The sequence below is a fragment of the Heliangelus exortis genome, chromosome 2 (genome assembly GCF_036169615.1).
Source record: "Heliangelus exortis chromosome 2, bHelExo1.hap1, whole genome shotgun sequence".
Taxonomy (NCBI): domain Eukaryota; kingdom Metazoa; phylum Chordata; class Aves; order Apodiformes; family Trochilidae; genus Heliangelus; species Heliangelus exortis.
The window spans coordinates 51,565,550-51,586,599 of record NC_092423.1 but is presented as its reverse complement, the minus strand read 5'-3'; the positions used below and the strand labels follow the sequence as shown (position 1 = coordinate 51,586,599).

The following is a 21,050-nucleotide window of genomic DNA, read 5'->3' as shown; positions in this document are numbered from 1 at the left end:
GACTGCAGCACACCCTGAACATGAGGAGCATCTCTGACTTCAGCAGGGCTTCACCCATTCAAAGACATTGTAACCAGAACAACATCATTGAAGCAGATCCAACCAGAACCCTACTAAAATAGTGAGTCATTCTTTACCTTGGAACATAGCCAAAGAACATTGAATCTTGCCACAGACTTCAATAGATTTTTGGATTAGGTCCTAATTAGTATTTACACTTGGTCTGACTGCTCCCACCACAAAGGTCTGTTAGCAATATCGATAGCAGCATGTTTAGCAACAAATACAAAATGAATTAATGCCTGTTGTGAAAGAGGGGCTATGAAGGGAGACCATACACCTGAGCTCCATCTACTGATGAAGTTACCCACCCAAAGTAGAGCTGCAACAGAGAAGACACCTGAGGGGGCACAATCTCCTAGGCTGAAAAGAGCACCTGGTGGTGGAAGAACCAGAACAGGTGTTTCAGAAGCCCAAAACTGTGTTTCTAAGCACATAGTTGTAGCCATGATCTATTCTATAATTGAGAAACATAGTGAAAAGACAACATACACAAGTACAGCTGCAGAGCTACTTTTTTCTCTCTCTCTCTTGGCCTACCAGAGAGCAATGGACACCTCCCACAGAGCACCATCAATATCCTGCCCAACCTCCACTGGAATTGCTGCACTGCTTTCAAACTCCACTCCTACCACATTCTCTACTTCCATGTACACACTGCCTTATAAAATCTCTAGACTCAACTACATATTTTTCCATTTTATCTTACAGGTAGCTGAAGGGCTCAGAAGCAGAAGAATGTTGCTTTTGTAAAACACTTTGGAATATATAAGTACACTAAAGAGAGATTTATCTTTAAGAGAGATGTAGATGCACTGACATCATATTATCTGAGAATAAAACCCTTTGATGTTGAAGTCCTCTACAAGTACAGAACAAAAAAGAAGTCATAGTGAATGCTAATTGTAGTAAACTTAACACACTTTCTGTAGAGAAAAAAGCTTGTTAGCAATACTGTAATGCAGTGCTTGGTACAGCACAGCAAAGGACAGATTTTTAAAAGAATTCATTTTATTCCTAACTGGGACTTTGTTAAGCCTAACAGGAATTTTTCAACTGGTACTATGAGAGTTGAGGTAGAGGATACATCTCTAAGCTTTGGCTGTCTCATCTTTCCTGCTTAAATGTCAAAACCTTCATTAGGCTGTTCATTAAAAGATCCAATATAAAAAAAGATGAAACCCATACTGTTGCTTGCAGTGGAAAAATAATTATTTCTTTATTGCACCTTTTAAAAACAGCTTTCAAAGCTCTTTAGTAAAGTTCTATTTTTTCCTCTTTGAAGAAAAGATTCCCACCTACCATAAAATTCAGTCTTGAAACTGGTTTCATGTTGTGGGTTTTTTTTCTTGTTTTGTTTTGTTTTTCCAGCCTTTCAACAATAATCCATGGGAAAGTCAAACACTACCAAAACAAAGAAAAATTAGCAGAACAATTTTTCCGAACTTGAACTACATGCTAGGGAACAGGCTATATATTTATCATGGATCTCTGATTTGTATTTCCTAACTCCAATTTAGGAAACAACTCAAATCTTTCAATAATGGTTGCCCAAATATTTCCTGACCAATAACTTGTTTGCAACAGTCTCCAGCTGCTCACTTCAGATTGCCTGCACTCTACATGCAATTAGCTTTGCAATGTAACAAAAATTCTACAATTTCTTCAGCATTGCCCATGCATCTAGTACAGAGAATCTCATCTGAAAATTAAAACTCAGTAATGCTGTGATCATGCTTGATCTGCTTTTACTGCCTTACAACTTTAAAGAAAATGGCAGGGATTTTTTGCTGGTTATTTTATGCATACCAGGAGACACCCTACAATCCAACATTAGTGTTACCCCAGTAATCGAATTGGGTTGGAAAGGGTCTTAAATGTCCTCTAGTCCAACCCGGTTGCAGAGAACAAGGAACTTTTGCAAGTAGATCAGGTTACACAGAACTCCAGCCAAGCTAACCTTGAATGTTTCCAGGGATGGGGCTTCTTCCACCACTGTGCAAGTTGCCCCAATGCTTCATCACCTTCCTTGTAATAAAAATTTTCTTCCTAATACCTAGTCTGAACTTACACTGTTTCAGTTTAAAACCATTACCCCCTCTCCTATCACTACAGGCCTTAATCCAATACATAAACAGATACATAAACATCATCTGTCCCCACAGCTACAGTGATACTTACACAAAACAGGAACCACCACCAAGAGCAGCAGGAGTCTGGAGCATCCTCAAGACATGGCATTAAACAGCCCATGTTTATGCCCCTGTGGATCCCCCCAGCTGTGCAGCCAGCTGCTTCAGTGCCCTCTTAGATGAGCCCAGCATCACCTCACCAGCCTGACACCAGTCACCCAGCAATATCAGGAGAATACCAACTGGAGACACCACATTCTGCCCCTCCTAAGGGCACTCACACATAGAGGCATACATGCACCTCCTCTGCTCTCTCAGCCCACCTTCCTCCACCTCAGAGACTTTCTCCCTAAGACTAAAGTTTAGCCTTATATCAGGGTTCAACATGAGCAAGTATCTTGGGTTTGAAAGGCCCAGAAAGTACAGGCAACACACCAAACCCTTCCTTAGCCCACATAGCTTTTTCTTTATAGAGCAGGACCAGAATCTCCAGGCCAGCCAGCTGTCCAGAGGTTCTTCCCCAGGAAATACCAGACCTTAAGTGCCCTGAGCAGCTGCACCTGGGACCTCCCCAACCCTGACCACGGCACCATTTACCCCAGCAATACCCCCGCTGGGCTCCAGCCCCCCTCAAGGCACTGCCATGAGCCCCATGTCCTGGCAGGACCACTCACCTGACCCCTGCCTTGCATGGTTACCTGGACTCACCCCTTCCTCCCTTCCTCCCTTCCTCCCTTCCTCCCTTCCTCCCTTCCTCCCTTCCTCCCTTCCTCCCTTCCTCCCTCCCTGCCATCCTGGAACTGCCTCTCTCAGCTGCTGTGGGGATGGGGCCCTGGCTGGCAGTGCCCAGCCCTGCTCCCCAGACCTTACAGAGTCTCCCTGTGGAAAGGGGCTGCTTGGTTTCCACTGCAGCTGATGTCCTTGTGTAATTAAGATCCAGCCAGTATCCTTTATACCTATTTTATCTTCTATGTACATTGAAAAGGTTGATAGATGTTACTGAGCTTACTAGTGACAAAGAAGCAGTAGGATAAATGCTTTTGTTAAATCTCTGGGCCTGAACAGACTGGCAAAACTGGGAGTTCTGAAAACAGATCTTCACTAGAAAATTCGCTGTATATTCTCCACTTTATTGCATGAACCTATTGGAATTACACATCTTACATGTGCCACTCTTCAGCTGAAGAGCAAAATTTGGAGTCTCTCTGCCTGGCATTTGCTGTTTCAGGTGCCAGCAGTGGCTGTCCCTGAGTAGAGGGCATGGATGTGGAACTAGAGAATAAAACAATGATTCGGTGATACCAATACATGCCCAGATGCCAATGTGAGCCTGCATATGAAGCCTGGTTTTATAAGATAATTTGTGAAGGAAAAAAAAAAAAAAAAGAAGTTAATACTGTGTTATTTTAGTAAAATTTGATTAAATAATAGGTCTTTTCTTTTTTAGCCTGAAGGGGAGACATTTACCAGATGAAAGCCACGAAGGGGGCCTAAAATATGAACTTTATCCTCCAAGCCTTACTGATGGGCACCACACCTGTAGATGCACTGGGTGTTCAAGGTGGCATTTACTGAGCAGAAGCTGATCCAAAACAGAAGGATACTGACCAAAAAGTAAAGCATCTTTTAGAAAAGAAATTCCAATGAATCATTAAATCACATTGGAGGGGAAGCAGAAGCAGGGATCTGCACCACTGCTGGCAACACTTGTTCTAACATAACAGCTCTGGGTGCAGGTTACTTCTGAGGACAGCCCTGAAACATTGTTGGCCCCAGTTTGCTTCCAGGCAATTCCTATGACAATCTAGCTTCAGTTAAGGCATAAGAATGGAATTCATCAGATTAACATTAGTGGTGGTAACAGCTAGAAGTATTGCAAAGTATCGATGAAGAACAGGGATGTCATGGGACTGAGCCCTGGTTTTACACCTTCCTCAGTTGTTACTGTAGCACTACCACAAGCATGCTTTGATGACACTTGCTAAAATGGGTCCCCACACTTGATCTGAGCAGATGCTGAATGGATGGATAATGGTGAAGCGAAAGGATATAATATGAATGTAGTTTTATTATCCCCAGTCTTCCTGTACACAACTATTTCACACAGCTTAATCCTGGCTACTAGTCCTAATCATTCAGCCTTTGTGAGTACTTATTACCACTAGATCAATATATAAAACTGTAACAAACTTATTAAAAATTATTTAAATTCTTAGCTTTACCAAAACACCTTTTTCTCTATCTACCATGCCTTCCTTCCACCCTGCATCTCCCTTTCTTCTAATCCTGCCATGTTGGCAATTATCCCTTTTGCTTTGCATATCACTCTGCCCCTCATAAGTGGTTTGTACTAGCTACCTATTCCCAGTTCTTCAGTATGATGGCATGATCTTACTAAATCACACATTAGATTATAGTCACAATTGTAAATAATGCTGAAGAAAAACTAAAGTTTCAGAAAATTATCCCCTCCCATTAGAGACAAAATTGTTGTAGTATAGGAATTAAAGTGGCTTCAAGCTGCTGAAAGTAGCAATTATACCTCTTCAAATGATAATCCAATATTGTTTCTCTGTAGCAACCCAAACCTTTTACTTTGCGGTGAAGGAACCATATTAGACACTTGAAACGAAAAAGCACTTGGCTTTGCAATGCCTTGCAATGCTTCAGTTTTTAACACTGTAAATAACTAATTAAGGCCGTGGAGAGTTAAGAGCCAAGTATCACCTGTTATAGGGGTTTCATGTTTCTAGTTTGTAGAAAGATTCGTGTCTATATATACAAAAATATAGATGTCAATCACTGTTCTAGCAAAATCGCTGGATAAGCTGATGAGGTTTTTCTGTTGGAAACAGTAATGGCATCATCTCTGACCAGTTTTTCCTTTGCAAATGAAAATTCAACATCCAGATAAAAAAATAGATGAAAAAAGTATGTACGTTTCAGTTTGGTGTTTTGTAAACAGAGGAGTTTGAGTGCTGCATTCAGTCTCACTTTTTATTTAAAAGCTCTATGTTAAAAAATCTTTAAAATTTTTATAAATCTAAAGCTCCCTAAACATTTGAAATCAAGTAAGACTTTTCTGGAATTTAGCCCAGAACAAAGGTATACATGCATGTGTGTGTATATGTACCAATACATATATAAACTTTCTGTAATTCCTAGGAAATAAAAACCAATAAAATATTATCTTATCACATATTATTATGGAAATTTAAGTGGAGTTGTGAAAATACAGAGGTCACATTAAAGAAAACTAATCTGTGTGGCATATGTGATTGTTTACATAATTAAAGGGTCTATTATTATACATATGTACAAGGAAAACAAATTTTGACTGTACAAATACTTCATTTTAATTATGTAGCTTAACAGTACAAACAATGTTTTTCATATTTTGCCTGTGTAGATTCATATTTTTTAAAGGAAAACTGAGATTTGCCAGCAGGATTTGCCAGCAGAAATTTTTGAACCTGCCCCACAGGCTTTCTCTTTTGCTCTTTCTCTTTCTCTTCCTCTTTCTCTTTTCTCTTTCTCTTTCTCCTTCCCTTTTTCTTTCTCTTTCTCTTTCCTTTTCCCTTTCCCTTTCTCTCTTTCTCTCTTTCTCTTTCTCTTTCTCTTTCTCTTTCTCTTTCTCTTTCTTTTCTCTTTCTCTTTCTCTCTCTTTCTCTTTCCTTTTCTTTTCCCTTTTCCTTTCCTTTTCCCTTTCCTTTTCTCTTCCTCTTTCTGTCTTTATGCCCAGCTAGGTCCAGTTCCCTCTCCAGTGCCCCTCTTACCTCAGTTTGCCCACAGACTGGGCAAGTCCTCTTCCCTACTCTCCCTCAGATTTTCCCTCAAGCTCAAGTTCACCACTCTCTAGTCCTGGTCGACTACTTGATATTTCAATCTATACCTCTGTCTTCCCTGACTCTGGTCCTATCTTCATGCCGTGTCCTCCTCCTTCTCACCCAGGAGGTGGTCACTGAGTGCACAGAAGAGGGAGGGCCCCTGGTGCCACCCCTGCCATTTCCCAAGATGGACCAAGTTAGAAGCTAGGTCTCCAAGGGCTGCCAGAAATAATCTGATAACCCTAAAAGAGGAAAGAAGATACTGTCTTTTAACCTTGAGCAAGAGAGATTCTTTCTGGCAAAAGGAAAACTTCTACCAGTGCACACTAAGGCAGGTATAGTTAAACTCAATGAATAGCACCAGGATACTGGACAACTGGTGCTGCTGGAATTTTTCAGGAATCACTTAGACAAATACCTTTCAGTAGTCTATTTTCAGATGATTTTCTGAGTTTCCTTTCACATTTTTAATTTCTGTGAAACTTTAGGGGATGTAGCTGTTTAGAGCTGTTAAGTCAACACATGCCAACTACATTTCTCAAAGGCTTGTACCATAAATTTGTGGCTTACCACAGGACACCAGAAGAGACAGATATCTCTGACACAGTGCTCCCTCTCTTCACCAAATTCCAAGTTTAGATTTTACATATGGGGTGACTTTAAAATGGGCTAAACTATCCCATATTTCCTTATCCTTCATAGGAACTACTGAAATTTTGTAGCTGAAATTGTCTTCAAAAGTATTCAGGAAGAGGTACTCAGCCAGGTGAAAATGCTAACAGCAGCAGCAAAGGTCTTTAGATAGGAAATACTGGGCTGCTTCAGTTATTAGAAGGTTCTAAAAGCCCTGCCAATATTTTTCCCTTGGGCTCTCACAAAATGGGGAAGGAAAGAGAGAAATATCTCACAGCCTTCACAGAATCCCCTAAGCCTCCTATGTGCCTGTTTAAAAGGGATTATGGAAAAAAAAAAAAAAAAGAGTAGTAAGCGTCTCAAAATTTCAAGGAAAACTCTTGGGTCAACCCCTAAATTGCTCTTTAAATATCTTTTCTCATGTCTGACTAAAAGTTAATATGTTTTCCATTAGCATAATTCTCATTCTTTGTTTTGCCACTTCTCTGTTTGTTATTTTTATTCACCCTTTGACTTGGAGTTGAAGAATTCAACTGACATTATAAAGTATAGAAAGAGGGAATTTAACTGACATTAATTCCTATGAATTTCATTTGTTTTCTTTTTCACTAATCCAGATATACTAACTTAATAATGCTCTGGAGACATAGATCTTTGTCAAGTGTCACAGCAAGCAGCAACACTGCAGCCCATGGGGTTTAAACCAAAATCAAAACAAAACATAAAAAAAGAATTAATTAGATTAAGCATTTTGTTTTAAGCATACTCCATTTGAAACCATAACACGGGTGACTGAGAAAACAGCCTCTGTTTTGATTTGTTTGTGTTGTCAGGTACTGACTACCATGGTTTGACTGTTGCTCACTTCCATCTCTCTCATTTTTTTCATTACTGCAAGCAAAAGTATGGACGGTGTCTGGCAAAACAGGACTTGGCCCTTTCACCTTATCTATTTTGCAGTGTAGAATGTTTGTTAATGAACACCTATTTGTAGCTGAATAAGCCTTAGTCCTTTCTCTCTTCTCCCAGACTGATTTCTGCCTATTCCTTTTTTAAGCTCTGGGAAAAAAATGGAAATTCCAGTCCATCTATTTGGGCCTGATTCACATTTAAAGTATGGTGTTTTCCCACCATTCTGGAAATATAAAAGATCTTGGAATTGCACATAAATAAATTACCTTTACGCCCACTTTAGAGCTGGTCTGTACCACCAGGTGGCTTAAAGAGGTCTCAGTATAAAGGAGAATCAGGCTATTATCTCCAAGGACCAAGCTTCAAAAAAAAAAAAAAAAAAAAAAAAAAAAAAAAAAAGAATAATAAAACACAGGCATTAAAAAAATGAAAAAGCAATAGCTATTTTAAATTTAATTTCTCATTTCAGGTGCCAATTTCAGTCTTGGTTTCTCCAGAATTAAAGGAAATTACATAAGAATTTTTACAGTTTGTCATGCAGGACTGATTGGAAAAAAAACCAAACCACAATCCCCCCCTCCAGAAAAAAAGATATCAGTTTAAACACCATATAATTAATAACAGTCAGAATGGAGCACACTGGGCTCAATTTTAGTATCCTCTTTTGCTTTCTGTGCCTTCTTGCTGGTTAACTTGGGAGTCACATCACACAGTTCATACTTAATCAAGCATTGAAGACTTCACTGGTAAATTTGCTCATGTAAGGGCTTCTGAGTCTGATGGAACAAGCTTAAAAGCTGCTGGTGATCATGTTTACCTTAATGTAGCTCTGTTTAGCTCCACAGAGTTGCTTGTGAAGAATTCTGGCAAACATCAGATCAAAAGAGACCCCAAGAACACATCTAAATATACAAATTTTTAACATCTATTTGCCGTTTAGAGTACTTCTAATTTCTTAGAGAAATATGAGGCTACTTTGCTGGGATTTTTTCTAATTTAGAGATTAACTGAAATTCACCCACATACACTAATAAATGTTTGTTGTATCACAAATGAATGACATCATGGTACCAATGAGGTAAAAAAAATTCTCAACATACTGGCCAGATAAAAGTAAAAATCTTTGTGCAGTTCTTAATTCAGTAAAATGCTATGGTGCTTCATGGTCAGAAGGCAGCATGTGTTCCTACTGTGTCCTTCATGAAAGAGTCAAAGGGTACTTTACAATCCAATCCGATGTTGTCTATAACCTTTTAAATAAATAAAGTATGGTTTAAGGATTTAGAAAGCACTAGATCAAAGAATGTAATCTTTGAGATCTAATAACTGCAGTGATGGGTCTAGCATAAGGACATGAGCAGAATAGAACAAAGGTTTGCTGAATGATCACAGTGCTTCTTGGGTTAAAATTCATTACAGTCATTCTAAATCCCTAGTTAGGGGGCAACTCTCAATTTCTCATGTGTCTGAGAATCCAGCATGAACTTAAAAAATAAACAGAAACCAATATGTTCTGGGGAAGAAACTACAGTCTTCAGCCCTTTTTGGTTGTTTAACAATTCAAAATCCAGGCCTCATTTTCCAAGCACCTGCCTACGAGTCCATTGCTCACCCCTCCAAGATTTCAAATGCACCTCCAAGATTTTGCCTACACCCAGTCTGCCCCCCACCTGCCAGCTCCTGCCCCCAGACTCCTACTCTTCAGGATTAACTGAGCAGAGACAAAGAACTAGCTTTTTTTTTTTTTTTAGCTGTGTATGTCTGTATCCAAGCCTTTACTGTCACATAGTCTAATGCACAATATTCTGCTGGTGTGAGCTCTCTCAATAAGTCTAAGGGGATACTTATGGATATATTTATATGATTTCATGATCACCTTTCAAATAACCAACAGAACTAAACCAAACAAACAAAAGATAACTGTGTTCAGATCTATTGCAAACCTTCACGTGCTGTTTTAGAGCACTCTAATTTGTCTTCTATCAGGCTTTGAAATTGTGAGCTTTGCTTACCAACTTGCACACACAGGTTTTCTTGCCTATTTTGGTGAGAAGCTGGAGCAGGTGTGAATAGTGCATCCAGACTTCTGGATAAATCTTCTTGTTTTTCTTTATTTCTGACTATGGGCATTACAACACAAACCATCACTTCTGCCTACTGCTCAACCAGCATCTTGTCAAATCTGGCTGCAAGATTAAGCTTCCCCAATTCTGAATTCAATATTGCAACCCTAAGGATATAAGAGCAAAGCTGGAACATTCTGGTTTTGGGGTTTGTTGTTTTCTTCTTAATAGACAAAATTGTTCCAGCTTTGAGATCAGTTTGCCTTGACTATAATGATAAATCACAATGAATGACACTAAGTGAAATGAGTTTGATGTTCTCTGCTTTATTCTTTTGCATTAGAAGCCACTCTTACATTTGCCACAACTTTCAATATTCCCTTCAAAAGACTGGGAACTTCTTGTTTGCAGATATTATTTCTGCTTTGTATAATCCATTTGAAGAATATGAAGCTCATTTCATACACAGAAAGGGATGGGCACAGTGAAGGGAAGGTAAGACTTATGGCCAGGAATCCTGTGATAGCTTTTATTTCCCTAGAGCATCATAATTCTCCTTTATTCCAGATTGTTTTATTTCACTTTAAGCAGAACAGTTTTCATAGGAAAACTGTCAATTTTTTTCTCATTAGGAACCTCTAATCAGGAAAAAAAAAAAAAAAAAAAAAAAAAGTACAAAATGAGAAATTTCCCTTCACATGCTTCTGGACCCAATTCTGCCTTCAAAGACAACTTAAAACATTTGGGCCTCACTAGAAGAGTCCTGCCTAGCAGAGACAGTGGGAAGTCAAAGACTCTCAAAGCATTCAGCACTTGACAGTATCTGGTTCCAGTACCAGCATCTGTACCCATCATGACAGCATCCCAGAACTGGCAGATTTAAACATTATCAGTTATTTTCATTTTTAGTAATACTTTTATTTTTAAAGCTGGATTCAGTAACAATGAGGCACAGTTCTCTATTGCTATAAATTTAAAAAAAAAAAAAAGCACAAGTTTTAGTAAGTTATACTGTGAATAAATAGAAGCTGATGCTAGTCTGCCACTGATATGAGACAATGTGATTTTAAGACATAAGCTTGAAATAAGGATATGAAATATTTTAGTCATTAATATTGTTGCAGTCTTATCTTGGTTTAGCCTTAGTCTATGCTGCAAATTTATATTTTAATTTTAACTCCCACACACACCCACCCCAAGATGACTTCCAGAAATGGGCTAGAGGCTCCAGCTTTAAAAAAAAAAAAAAAAAGCTTCTCCATATTTAATTGCAAATGAAACACCAGGAAAGCTCAAGTAAAAGCCCAGTTAGAGATTCACAAGTTGGCTTAGTAGATGGAAAAGCAGTTAGAGATGTAAACAGTTTAGGGAAAAGGGCAACATTTTGATACACAATTATCTCTTCTAATATGCCTAACAGCAGCTGTTGTGTAATACTATTAACATGACTTTCACTAAAAACCTGTTATTTTCTAGTGCTTGAAAGTCTTGTTTCCATAGCAGGGGGTGACTGAAAAAACACTTTTGTCTTTTACTGTTGCCTTTATAATATTCCCTTTTTGGAAATGCCATTACTTAGCTGGATTGTGTCTCCTAAACATCCGCAAGTCTGAGATCCATGAAAATGCTAGAAACTTGTAAAATAAAAATTACTTGATGGAATCAGTGACTGAGGTAGCATGAAGTTTCTTTCTGACTTTTATTTTCTTTTGTCTAAGGATCTGTTTCTCTTTACAGTGCCCTTCCCCATCTGTGGGCTCAGTCCCCCATTCTGGAAAGCTACCTATGGGAGTAGATTATATTTATCAAGTAGTTCAGGTAACACTCACTGGAAAAACCACAGGATCAAAAATTATTCTCACAGGTAAGATTTTCCAGCACTGCTTATCAAATTATTGGATTCCTTTTGCAGTAAGGTGGCTCAGGAAAGCCCACAAGACAAGATCCATCTGTTTTCACAAGTCCTCCCCTGTAAATCCACATTTTACATGAGCAAATGGCATAGGACAGCTCTGCAGCTACCCCAGTGACCAAGATCCAATTGTGAGGATCTATGGAACACATTTCTTCAACTTAAAGTACATGCACCAGTGTTAGTGACACCCATTGCCATCATTCATGTGATTAAAAGGAAGTCTGTGCATAAAAGTTTGTTGGACCTAGTTTTGCTGCAATATAGCATGGCATATAAAAATTGTACCAATCTTAGAAAAAACGGGCTTACTAGTAACAACAAAATCTATTCTAAACATCCATCTTAAGGAAATCTAATGTATATCGTTTACCATGTAAGCATAGCTAGGAATAAAGATTTTTGGGTGGTTTTCCCCTCCACTTTTCTTTTTTTTTTTTTAACTTTCTCTCACTACCACTTTTAAAAATGGCGAGAAATTTTGAAGAGTCTCTTGATCTTCAAATTTTTATTTTGATCTAAGAGTTAGATAAAGCTCTCTCCTATGGAACAGCACTACCACTCAACAGAGAATCAGCAGCAAATATCAACAGCTAATCTTTCTCTTTTTGAAGAGATAGTCCTACATATCACGGAGGTTTCAAAGACAATGATAAAACAAAAACCCTGAAGCTATAGTCCATTTACCTGTAGCCCTGACATCCTCAAAAAATAAAAGTGTTTGAGAGCCTTGAGTTCTATCTTTAATAATTAGAACTGACTTTTACGACTAAAGAGTTTGCATAGCAATTATTTAGCTGGCATTTAAACCAAGCTTTGTTGCATTTATTAGCAATGACAGTTACTCAATAGGAAAGTTGGACCAGATCCTGCAAAGCGTTACTCATGTGAGCAGTCCCATTGAGTTCAGTATTCTACTGTGCACCTGAAAATTTAGTGTCTGCAGACTTCTTATATGGGATTAAATTATTTGCTGACCAACTTCTAAGTAGATGTTTAAGTCCTGTTAAGTTTAATCAGAGATAAACATGCATCTGTTCAGAACTGACTGATCTGGGGTTCTTTTTGCCAGTTGTTCAATTTCAGAGTAAGAACAACCATTACGAGCAAATGTCACTGATAGATGCAAATCACAGGAAAAAAAAGGATAATTTACCACATCCTCCTTTAATGTTTAAAATTATATGTACAATTTTTCTTTGATTGTCCTTTGATTCTCTTCCATTTGAGCTGCAGTTCAGATCAGACAATAAAATAAAAATTTTGTTAGAGCTACAGGTCAAGCAAGATAAGAGGCTCAGCACAGTCGCTTCTATGTACAGTACATACAGAAGTGGCTGAGATTGGTATTTAGTTTATCAGTCTAGAATCTAGGAAACACAGCAGAGGTACTTGAATGTAAATGCATTGCCAAAAGATAAAAATCTACATCTCTGGACCACTGTAGCTCGCCTACCAATTTAAAGGTCATCTGACATACTTATTTTTCTCTTACAATTAGAATAATAGTAAATATACATGGATTGTAAATCACAGCCTTTTTTAAAACTGAAGCTCTTAATTGGCCTGGTCCACAGACTAGCATGAGACAGCAGAGTAACACAGAACAGAAAAGACATTCAGTAAAAAACAAAACAAAACAAAACAATAAACCCTAAAGATACTATAGAGGGCTGATTTCAATTAAATTCCAATTTTGGTGTGAAAACAAGAAAAACCTTTTTAAATATGAATGAAAATTTTAAAAATCCAAGTTTTCTGCTGTAAAAACAAAAGTCAACAGAGAAATGCATTCTTTTGTTGGAATCCAGGCCTAAGACCAAAGAATTTACATATATTAAATTAACAAGATCTAAACTCCTCTACAACAAATATTTATATTGCAAAATATTAGAGGCACATTCCTGCATCTCTTTACAATAATAACTCTTAAGGACACAGTACACTAGAGAGCATATAAAACAGGGGGTTTCTGTGGAGATGGAATGCTTCATTTTCAGAGTACCAACTTGTTCATAAATATTAAAAAATATGTTTTTTGAAGTTTTCAAGCATGATTCTTATTGTTTACATTGTCTCTCTATCACTGAACACAACAGTCAGGGTGTACCTGTCCATAGGTCTTTCTCTCACAGTTGCAAACTGCAGAAAACAACTGCTGGTGACTGTAAAGGACAACAACATCTGTTCTGGACATATAGTAAGCAGACAAGGGGACAAGTAGTCTGACCTTACTTATGCAAGTAGTCATGCTTACAGTGATGGGTCTAATTCTTGCTAGAGAGAACAGGATTTGTACCAAACTTCAGTAAAAGGGCACAATTCCTTGCCATATTTTAAAGTGGATCCTAAATTTATGTGTAATGTGGTTCTTTTCTGTTTGTGTATGTTATAGGCACTTCTTTCTGTATATTACATTAGAGATGGCAGTGGGTATTCCAAGAGAAAAAGATCTTCCTTGCTACTACAAGAAGCATCACTTAAAGATTGCTTTAGACCAACTAAGAGTATAGATCTGATCTTGATCTGGTACAAAATAAACTGGATACATACTGATCTGCATCACAAAACAACACTGAGAACAGATCAAACTTCTGAAAAGTGACCCATGAGTTATGGAAATGAGTGGTTTCTCTAAAACATTTATTCCCCTGCTTTATTTTTGTTAATCATGAGGGGAAAACAAGCAAATAGTAACAACAATAAAACAAAACACACAAAAAAAAAACCCCACAAAAGAAACCAAAAACCCCACAAACAACAGGATTTAAAAAGCAAGAGACTAAAGCATAGAACGGGAAGACCCAGACCCACCTTGGCTGCAGCAATGTATCAGTCTCATAAATTGGGCTTCAGAAGAGAACTCTCTATGGAAAAAGAGCGTATGTTTACCCTTGCATAAATAGCTTTTACTAGATGATGAGATCACATAGAGGATACCATTGACATGCAAAAAATAAACACGGATAAAATGTAGAAAGAGAATTCAAACATAGCAGTAATAACTGCAAACGCCTGCTTATTTAAAGAAGAATGTTACCTAATTTAGTTCCTCTCCATTTACAGAGATCTAATTTAAGCTGCCCCCCCCCCCCTCCCTTCCCCTCCCCGTTTTACTATATTTGCTAGAACCAGTGAACACAGAAATGTGCAGCCAGCTCGGGCCCTCAGGCCGGTGGATCAAGATGGCAGGCTGGCCCGGGCTCCCCTGGGGACAGCAGAGCCAGAAGGGTGATTGGACACAGTGACCTGTCTGCATGAGATGAGACAAAAACAGGAGGGCTGTAATGCTGATGAACTAACCTGTCACTCACAAGCTCAGGTCTGAAGGGGGGGGGGGGGAAGAAAAAGAAAAAAAAATTTAAAAACCAAAATAAAACAAAAAGCCAACAGAAAAAGAAAAGATGGGGGGAAGAAAAAGAATGGTACAGTACAGAAAGCATACAAGGTAGAGAAAATACAGCATAATTGGAGTAATTAGATGATGCGTTTAATGATGCATTTACCTGTTCCTTTAGCAAGCCTCGGGACATATAAGGAATATTGTATAAAACTCCAGCTAAAATAGTTTATTTAAGAGCAAAACACATTTGAGGAAATAAAGCGTATTATGGCTCAGGCTGCATGGGAGGATGCAACAGACTCTTGCTGACAGGGATCGGGGTTTCATTCCAAACACTCCAGTTATGAATCAAAATCACAATGAGCAATGAGCTTCTAGATCTTGACACGCTAGGTAAGGAGGTTGTTCTTCAGAGTACTTGGCTGTTTAATTGCTTGCTTGGGGGAGGAAAAATCCAGAGGGAAGGTACACAAGCAATTCCACACCTTGGTGCCAGCACACCCAGGTGCTAGCTAATGGTCAGGTTTGTAGCACTCTGCCTACCATTGCCCTCACCAGTGGGAGCCACTGTGGACACTGGTGATTGGAGATAAATGAAAAAAAAACCAAAAAACCCAAACCGAAAAAACCCATGGAAAATGCCTTTAATGATGTACAAGTAGCTGGTTTTAAAATGCCTTTAAATCAGCATGCTCCTGATATTACTTTTGTGTTATACACAGGGTAGTGTTTAAACTACAATAACTGCTAATATTTCTGATCTCCATTGGAGCAGAGATACATGTATAGTTTGGATTTTTAATTAGGCAAGTTCACACTCCATTAGCAGCAAACAAGACTGAATTTAAGCTACATCTGCAGGATTAGTCAAGACAAAATTTAGTTCTCACAGTTGGAGGAAAATACAATTCTGAAATAAAAAGGCCAAATGATAAGCATTTATATAAAAGTTGTTGCTTTTGGAGGTTTAAAAGTTAACAAAGACTCTTTAGAACTTCTTGTAAAACAACAGCATCAGAAAATTAAAGTCTCTTCTAAAATATATACATATATTGAAGACGCAAATCTAAAAATGGACTTACAGTAGGGAAAGATTTTATGGCATAGGGTTTGTTATTTGTTAGCTATTCTCTCTTGTCAGCTGAGCATTAGAGTCCAGAGAGAAAGTCTATTTTCAGCAACATATGGTAATTATACTTGCTCTGTGCTTCCCAAGTTTTAAGTAACTAATTTATTTTACAATTAGAAAATAAATTAATTTTTATCTGAAAAAAAAAAAAAATTCTATACTTGTACCTTAGAATAACCAAAAACTGGATAATTAATCAAAAAAAAAAAATACTTGAACATTTTCTGGATTTATGAACACATTTGGATGTGCACAATTACACAGAAGTTATGTAAATATGCACACATACACCTCCAAAAAAATATTTGAAATATGAGACATAGTAAGTTGCACAATAATAATATCCATTAATTCTGACATAAAAGATCCCAAAGAAGTTAGCCACCAAAAAAATCAAAATGTATTTTTCTTTGAAGTATATCCTCTTGTAATTGATTTTTAGGAAATTAAATACACTGACACAAGATATAAAAATTTTTCCAGACATTCACTGAACTTTTTTCTAATTAATGAAATACAGACTATTACACACACACACACAAAAAAAACATGTTCATACCCTTTCCAGCCTCAAAACCACTTTATGAGACCTAGTAAGCTTTAAACATAAAATAGCTAACTTACACTTTCCTACATGCGAAAGCAAAAGTTACAGTAAAGAGATATTATAAGCTTTGAAATTTATCAAGGTTTCCGGGTACATTTTCTGTTAAGTGCACTTCCTCAAAACCTTGTTGTGGTATCTGGCTTACAATCATTAAATATATCTCTTTAAGACTGAACAAGTTTATACAAAAAAAAAAAAAAAAGGTAATTAACCCACTCTCAAATACATATTTTCACACAATAGAATACTGGAAAGCATGCCCCACTTTTTCAATATAAGCAAACCTAATAGAAAGCTGTTAATGTTTGGGGGATTTTTAATAAAAAATGTATCTTCTATTTTTAAAATATTTAAAGCAATAAAAGTCTGTGGTAAACATGGTATTACATATTTGACATTTTCAACACAGAAATGCATTACTCTGTGTGATGGTATTAATAAACCATGTGCTTTGAGGGACTTCTGTGCTTTGCCATAATTTAGGTTAAAACAGTGTGTAGGATGTGTATATTTTCACCACTGTATCAACATATAGGAAACACAAATACTATGTCATCACCCCAGCAGCATGCGTTCAGTACACTGGAAACATGCAAAAAACCACAAACTTTTCAGAGTTCAAAAAATATCCTTTGCCAGAGACTGATTTACAAGTCAGTGGTTAATGAGAAAGTGTTGAGCACTTAAAATTTTGTTAGAAAACGAAAAACAGACACCCTCATCTGACTTTAGCTGCATTCATAGGAAAACAGCCCTCCCTGTACAAGAAGACAAAATAATTTAATTTCTTTCCCCACTTCAGCTTATTATTTGAAGCAAATGAAAAGACAATGATTCTACTCTCTTCTGGCTAAAGCTAGAAACAGCACGGTTAAAACACACAGATAAAAACTACAGACTTATCAGAAATCACAAAACAGAAAGAGGACTCACTGACCCATTTGGAAGACAAAGACGACAAAACGGAAAAGCTCTAAAAATCAGCTTGTGAGGCCTTTGAGAGATATTCTTCTGGCATTTCATCACAGCAGCCCCAGACCAGTTCACTTCCCTGGATACAGGGAGGGAGAACTAAATAGAGCTGTTTATTAAAGCTGTTGTGCTGGATTGCATTAGGAAGCACGAGCAGACCACCTGGACCTTTCAGATTGTGGCAGTGTTTAATTTGCAGGCTGCCCCTCTGCAGCAGCAAAGACTACTACGTTTACCAAGCTCAATCACACATTATCTGGGTTAGGAGTAAAATAAGAAAAAAGAAAAAGAAAAAAAAATCCACAGCCTGTAGAAGAGGAATACAGTCAATATAGAAATAATGCACAGCATTAGAAACAGAAAGCAACTCCCCAGCAAACATAACACTTTCACTCCTCAGTTCTTCTACTTCAGCACATTTACACAAAATATAACAGTGAATTAATAAATAGATTGATCTGGCAAAGCTCAGACTAAATTATAAACCAGGTTTATTAGAAGAAAAGCATGGTATTTTAGGTTTAACTAGTGATTCCCTGTCTGAATTATTGTGGTTCTTTTCCCTTTCTCACTTTCAGTACTACACTCGCTGGTAGCTGAAGATACAGATAGAAAGATGGTACTGTAAATATGAATTATGTGAATCATATGGTTAGACCCTAGTGACAAAAAAAAAAAAAAAAAAAATAAAAGGGGAGTTGAGAAATGGCTGACTCCATACCTGACCAATTACAGCTTGCATGGTCCCTGTGTCCTGCTGAGCTGAAAGATCGCAATCCATCATATGTAGTCTTTGAAAAGGAGAATGGGGGTTTCTGGCATGCATCTGTCAATCAACTTCTGCACTCACAACCATCACCAAAAGCAAGGGAAAAAAAGTCAAGCTGCTCCACCAAATAGGATGAAACAGTCATGTGACCTTCAGCACACTCACACACATACATACTTCCATAGAACGTATGAATTTTCTGCAGATATGAAATGACATTGACAAATACCCAATACCAAGTAAATAAAGTGAGACAAACAGCTACTCACCAAAGACAAAACACTTACTGTAATCTTCAGCCTAAAGATTTAATAAACCTAAAGGTATTTTAAAAGGAGGCTTTTCTTTTGAGCCTAAACTTTTCAGATAAGGTGATATAATTTTATATATGCAGACAGTGGGCAGAACTTTAACCCCTCATGTTCTCTCACAGCCTTTATTTACTCCCCTATTTGTACTTCTACTTGATGCCTGTTTGAGTTCCTGAATTTTTTTTTTCTTTAAGTTTCTTTTGTATCGAAGTGAAGAGGCTTGCATTCCCTTCTTTGGATGTGCACAAATTATGAGAACTTGATAGAAGAAAATTGTTAACAGGAAAAAAAGGAGCAGGAGCTAAGAAACCTGTGTCTGTACTCACAAGACAAAATGTGTCTCACTGCTTTACTCCGTGAGAAGTCAAATGTTTTCTTTATTGGAAATATATATATTTAAGTATTAGTTTAAGCGAGCAGTGATGAGCACTCAAAATATAAAATATTCAGACTATGTAAATCCTACTTAAGGAATCCTTTCCATTTTGAATGTTAGCAGAGTTTTGGTTCATTCACTGCTCCACTGAACTGACATAAAATGTTGTTACTTATGAAGGCAAACATTACCATTTTTTCTAATGGAAGCAGTTTGTTTCATACATCTTCTCCTCCGAGTGAAGATTTGCAAGAATTTCCAAGACTATTTTTTCTTCTTGTCAAAATGTATCAGCCACTTGTCTCCAAACCCTGAGTGTCGTGAACAACACACTGCAGCATTGATTGCTGATATGTTATTGGTCAGTGATTGCTGAAGGGTGACATTAATGTAACCCGGTAGCACTTTAACCCTTTGAAGATCAATACAGTCCTCTGGCAATATAGTATAATAACAGCACATATAATTTTTGCTGCATTACAGCTTCATAAAAATACTAGTGCATCTTCCTGCCCTCCTAAAATTGCATTTTTGTTATTAGTGGAAGCAACCTGCCTTTCAAATACTGTCAAGAGCAAAAACGCAGGAAAAAAATCAGTCTAGTCTCTAAGCTTAACATAATGCACCCTTTCTATTTTAAGTAAGTTTCTGCCAATATTTTTAGGTTATTATCTCATTATTAAAGGTATTGACAATATTGATCTTAGTGTGTGATAGCCAAAGAAATGTGAGAATATCAGCAATATTCCAGTTTTAGGGACAGAACGTAATGTTTCTTACAATATAATTATAAGATCCAGCATCCAGCAGTGTTTGGAACGCTATAGAATGCATGTTTGTGTGTGTATGTCTGTGTATGTGAGTGCAGGCATGTAGAGGAGAAAGACAATTTATGTTGAAGTCAGCAAAATAGGTGGCAAATATCAAATACAGTCTTCATTCATCAATTTTTTATAAAAAACTATTATTCTTTTTAATTGCTAAGAAGAAAGTTAAGAAATTAAGTTTCTGTGTGCATTTCAAAAATCAGAAACAAGAAAAGAATTCACATGTAGATACGTGGGGACCCAGAAGTGCTCCAACAACATATTTTATCTTCAAAAGTTTTTCAAAAAGAGCATTTTTAGGGAGATACACAATTTTAATGCCGAAACTTTGGCTCTGGGATGAGGAAGGAATACTTGAAATGGTGCTTCCGACATCTGCTCTGCATTTCCCTTATAAACATAATTAAAATGCACCATTTGTGCTGAAATCTTATCTGCTTCTTACTCATGAAAGAAAATACATTGAACTAATACCTTGGGCTGCCTTTTGGTCAGCTGAGAATTTGCTGTGGGAATTTGCTGAGGGAATCTCATCTCTCAGGACTATTCTGTGGAAAAAACGGGCAGTGTAGTGAAGGCCATAATGAGCATCCATATCATTGCAAGCAATATAACTGGTTAATGGGAGAGGGAGTAGAGAGTGCCTTGGATGTCTCCAGGAGAGCAGACATGCTGAAGGCAAATACTGCATATGAATTTGAAAGGAAAGTTAAGGATTTTTTTTTTTTAATAATTTCTCTTTAGGAGGAGCCTTTTTGCAGGGGACAGGCGCAAACAACTTTCAAATTCCTTTAACTTGTCTAAACATTGAAACCTGACAATTACTACTGCAGGGTTTTTATTAGCAAAGACACTGACTTTGACATATGTTGCAGCACAGAAACAAGCGCAGTGCTGTGTGCACATAAATCTGCTGCACCCTTATACACCAACACACCAAACGGTCAGGCAGAGCTGCAGGAGCTCCTTCCTCCCAAAGTGAGATATTTACTGCCTCTCTTTTTACCGTAGTTAACATACTCTTCCAAGAAATGCCAGTCTGCTCCATAAAATGGAAAACAACATCCCTGCAGGTAATGCATCTGCGTAAGTCCCAGCATCATTGTTAAGCTGAGCAGTTGTAAGAGCCTCCTCTGCTAACCCTGGAGCTGCCCCTACCTCTGTGGGGAGCTGAAGA

At 37.6% G+C, this 21,050-nt stretch overlaps 1 protein-coding gene across 1 annotated transcript in view; it reads right to left on the bottom strand.

The window, feature by feature from the left end:
• Positions 1 to 18,480, bottom strand: part of POU6F2 (POU class 6 homeobox 2) — a 306,477-nt gene extending 287,997 nt beyond the window's left edge. The window contains exon 1 of the mRNA XM_071736147.1: positions 18,312 to 18,480. Within this exon, the coding sequence (XP_071592248.1) occupies positions 18,312 to 18,416 (105 nt within the window). The 5' untranslated portion in view covers positions 18,417 to 18,480. The remainder of the gene's footprint in view (positions 1 to 18,311) is intronic.
• Positions 18,481 to 21,050: the final 2,570 nt, after the last annotated feature.